General features: G+C 46.4%; 1 protein-coding gene across 1 annotated transcript; it reads left to right on the top strand.

The window, feature by feature from the left end:
- Nucleotides 1–641: 641 nt before the first annotated feature.
- Nucleotides 642–3,908, top strand: LOC119341469 (the record flags this gene model as incomplete). The annotated part of the gene is made up of 3 exons (XM_037613340.1): nt 642–2,312; nt 2,427–2,681; nt 2,934–3,908. Coding segments are annotated over exons 1-3 (2,901 nt in total), but the record flags the coding sequence as incomplete, so codon positions are not given.
- Nucleotides 3,909–4,863: the final 955 nt, after the last annotated feature.

Genomic DNA, 4,863 nt, shown 5'->3' on the forward strand with positions numbered 1-4,863 from the left:
CTGCACGACCATAATCATGAGGGTTTCTACACTGGTAGAAAAAGAGGCTTCCGTCCAGCCCCATTAGTCGCGAAACTGTAGGAACCGCGACTAATGAAGTCTTTAGTCGCGGTTCGGCAGACGAACCGCGACCAAAGGCCTGGGCCCAGGGCGCTCGGTGGCCAGCTGGTGCACGTGAGGGGCTTTAGTCGCGGTTGGCCAGGCCAACCGCGACTAAAGGTGCGCAAAGGCCTTTAGTCGCGGTTGGCCAGGCCAACCGCGACTAAAGCTCCTCCCCTATATATACCAGTTCAGCACACTCACTTAGCCATTTGGTGCCACTTCTCTTCACAAGCTTCACAAGGGGGTGTAGGTTTGCTTTTGGTTCCTCTTATGCACACAAGGTGTTTGATGAAATACCCTAAGAGGGTGAAACAAACATGATATGAAGTGTTGGAGCCACACTTGAGGTTCCTCATTTATTTTTGCCTCCTCGATCGCGGTTAGCAACTTGAACCTTTCATGCATGTGTGTCATTGATAAAATATGCATGTGTGCAGTTCATTGTTTAATTTATATTGTTTGTAGCTAGTTAGTTTAACAAATGCATGATGGTTAATTATATATTTTATATTATAATAATGCAGATGAATCGGCAATGGATGTACGGTAACCGACTCTCCGGCGAGTTCACTACGGGTTTGAAAGATTTCCTCGTAGTGGCTAATGCGAACAAGCAGGGGGGTTTTGTTATCTGTCCATGTGTTATCTGTAAGAATCAGAAGGGTTACTCTTCCTCAAGAGATGTTCACATGCATCTGCTTCGGCACGGTTTCATGCCAAGCTATAATTGTTGGACCAAGCATGGAGAAAGAGGGGTTATAATGGAAGAAGATGAAGAAGGGGATGATTTCATCGATGAAAGCTATCTTGCTCATTTCGGTGATACTTTCATGGAGGATGCTGAAGGTGAAGGGGAAGGTGAAGAAGAGGCACGTGATGATCCCGTTGATGATCTTGGTCGGACCATTGCTGATGCACGGAGACGGTGCGAAACTGAAAAGGAGAGGGAGAATTTGGATCGCATGTTAGAGGATCACAGAAAGGCGCTGTACCCCGGATGCGATGATGGTCTGAAAAAGCTGGGCTGCACACTGGATTTGCTGAAATGGAAGGCAGAGGCAGGTGTAGCTGACTCGGCATTTGAAAACTTGCTGAAAATGTTGAAGAATATGTTTCCAAAGGATAACGAGTTGCCCGCCAGTACGTACGAAGCAAAGAAGGTTGTCTGCCCTCTAGGTTTAGAGGTTCTGAAGATACATGCATGCATCAACGACTGCATCCTCTACCGCGGTGAATACGAGAATTTGAATGAATGCCCGGTATGCACTGCATTGCGTTATAAGATCAGAGGCGATGACCCTGGTGACGATGTTGAGGGCGGGAAACCCAGGAAGAGGGTTCCCGCCAAGGTGATGTGGTATGCTCCTATAATACCACGGTTGAAACGTCTGTTTAGGAACAAAGAGCATGCCAAGTTGTTGCGATGGCACAAAGAGGACCGTAAGTCGGACGGGGAGTTGAGACACACCGCAGATGGAACGCAATGGAGAAAGATCGACAGAGAGTTCAAAGATTTTGCAGCTGACGCAAGGAACATAAGATTTGGTCTAAGTACAGATGGCATGAATCCTTTTGGCGAGCAGAGCTCCAGCCATAGCACCTGGCCCGTGACTCTATGCATCTACAACCTTCCTCCTTGGTTGTGCATGAAGCGGAAGTTCATTATGATGCCAGTGCTCATCCAAGGTCCGAAGCAACCCGGCAACGACATCGATGTGTACCTAAGGCCATTAGTTGATGAACTTTTACAGCTGTGGGGCAGACCTGGTATCCGTGTGTGGGATGAGCACAAAAAAGAGGAATTTAACCTACGAGCGTTGCTTTTCGTAACCATCAACGATTGGCCTGCTCTTAGTAACCTTTCGGGACTGTCAAATAAGGGATACAATGCATGCACGCACTGCTTACATGAGACTGAAAGTGTACATTTGCCAAATTGTAAGAAGAACGTGTACCTTGGGCATCGTCGATTTCTTCCGAAAATTCATCCAGTAAGAAAGAAAGGCAAGCATTACAACGGCAAGGCAGATCACCGGCCGAAGCCTGCGGAACGCACTGGTGCTGAGGTATTTGATATGGTCAAGGATTTGAAAGTCATCTTTGGAAAGGGTCCTGGCGGACAATTAGTTCCGAAGGGAGCTGACGGGCACGCAGCCATGTGGAAGAAGAAATCTATATTCTGGGAGCTAGAATATTGGAAAGTCCTAGAAGTCCGCTCTGCAATCGACGTGATGCACGTTACGAAGAATATTTGCGTGAACCTCCTAAGCTTCTTGGGCGTGTATGGGAAGACAAATGATACAAAGGAAGCACGGCAGGACCAGCAACGTTTGAAAGACCCTGATGACCGGCATCCGGAATGGTTTCAAGGTCGTGCCAGCTACGCTCTGACCAAAGAAGAGAAGGTCATCTTTTTTGAATGCCTGAGCAGTATGAAGGTCCCATCTGGATTCTCGTCCAATATAAAGGGAATAATAAACATGGCGGAGAAAAAGTTCCAAAACCTGAAGTCTCACGACTGCCACGTGATTATGACGCAATTGCTTCCGATTGCTTTGAGGGGGCTCCTGCCGGAAAATGTTCGAGTAGCCATTGTGAAGCTATGTGCATTCCTCAATGCAATCTCTCAGAAGGTAATCAATCCAGAAGTTCTACCACGGTTACAGAACGATGTGATCCAATGCCTTGCCAGTTTCGAGTTGGTGTTCCCGCCATCCTTCTTCAATATTATGACGCACCTCCTGGTTCACCTAGTCGAAGAGATTTTCGTTCTCGGTCCTGTATTTCTACACAATATGTTCCCCTTCGAGAGGTTCATGGGAGTATTAAAGAAATATGTTCGTAACCGTGCTAGGCCAGAAGGAAGCATCGCCAAGGGCTATGGAAATGAGGAGGTAATTGAGTTTTCTGTTGACTTTGTTCCTGACCTTAAGCCGATTGGTCTTCCTCGATCGCGGCACGAGGGGAGACTAAGTGGAAAAGGCACGATCGGAAGGAAATCAACGATATGTATGGACGGCCATTCTCTGACTGAAGCACACCACACTGTACTGACCAATTCCAGCTTGGTGGCTCCGTACTTTGAGAAACACAAGAATATTTTACGCTCGGACAACCCGGGGAAGCCTGAATCCTGGATTAGGAAGGCCCACATGGAGACTTTCGGCAGTTGGTTGAGAAAACATTTAATGAATGACAATGATGTTGTAGATCAGCTGTACATGTTGGCCAAGACACCATCTTCGACTATAACGACTTTCCAAGGGTACGAGATAAATGGGAATACATTTTACACGATCGTCCAAGATAAAAAGAGCACCAACCAAAACAGTGGTGTCCGCTTTGATGCAGCAACCGAGAATGGGCAAAAGGTCACATATTATGGTTACATAGAGGAGATATGGGAACTTGACTATGGACCCTCCTTTAAGGTCCCTTTGTTCCGGTGCAAATGGTTCAAGCTAACAGGAGGTGGGGTAAAGGTGGACGAGCAATACGGAATGACAATGATGGATTTCAACAATCTTGGTTACCTTGACGAACCATTCGTCCTTGCCAAAGATGTCGCTCAGGTTTTTTATTTGAAGGACATGAGTAGCAAACCGAGGAAACGGAAAGATAAGAAAACGATCAGTACATCATGCGATGATCCAAAGCGCCACATTGTTCTTTCAGGGAAAAGAAACATCGTGGGAGTGGAGGACAAGACAGACATGTCAGAAGATTATGATATGTTTGGTGAAATTCCGCCCTTCAAAGTGAACATTGACCCAAGCATTAAGTTAAATGATGAGGATGCTCCATGGATACGGCACAATCGTAAGCAAGCAGGGACACAAGGGAAGAATTGATGTGTAATAATTTATTGTACCAAACTTTGTATTTGGTCGATGAACTGAATGATGTATCAAACCTTTTGTCAAACCTTCAAGGGGTTTTAAAATGAATTAGTTTTATTTTTCTGATTTTTTTGATATATAATTGTATTTTTAAGATTTTAAAATGAATTAGTTTTATTTTTCTGATTTTAAAAGGAAAAAGGAAGAAGAAGAAAGAAGGAAAAAGGAAGAAAAAAACAGAAGAAAAAAACAGAAGAAAAAAGGAAAAACAGAAGAAAAAAACAAACAGAAGAAAAACATAAGAAAAAAACAGAAGAAAAAAACAGAAGAAAAAAGGAAAAAGGAAAAAAGGAAGAAAAAAAGAAAATATGCCACCTACTGGGCCACCACGGCCTGAATACGACTAGAAACCCATTAAAGGGCCAGGATTCAGGCCCGCAGAAGGCCGAGTAGGCCCACAGGCACATAGTGACAGAATAGGCCCGTAAGCCTGCATTTGAGAGGAGCTCGAAGTGGTGAGCGCAGCCGCGCTTATAAACCACTATCGAAGCCTCTCGGCTAGCAAGGTGGGACTAAACATCCCACCGCACCGCGCCAGTTCTAGCACAGACCTTTAGTCCCGGTTGGGGAGGCGGACCGCGACTAAAGGGTACCCTTTAGTCACGGTTGTTGTCCCCAACTGCGACTAAAGGGTCTTTCTGCGCGGGAACGGAAGCGGCGCCAAAACCCTTTAGTCCCGGTTGGGGAGGCGGACCGCGACTAAAGGGTACCTTTAGTCGCGGTCCGCCTCTCCAACCGCGACTAAAGGTGCGTCTATAAATACTGCACTTAGCAGTTTTGCCACTTCCCATTCTCCTCTCTCTCGACGCCGAAGCGCTGCCCCGACGCCGACGCCGAAGCCCTGCCCCGACGCCGACGCCGA

This window comes from Triticum dicoccoides, chromosome 7B (genome assembly GCF_002162155.2).
Source record: "Triticum dicoccoides isolate Atlit2015 ecotype Zavitan chromosome 7B, WEW_v2.0, whole genome shotgun sequence".
In the NCBI taxonomy this organism is placed as follows: Eukaryota; Viridiplantae; Streptophyta; class Magnoliopsida; order Poales; family Poaceae; genus Triticum; species Triticum dicoccoides.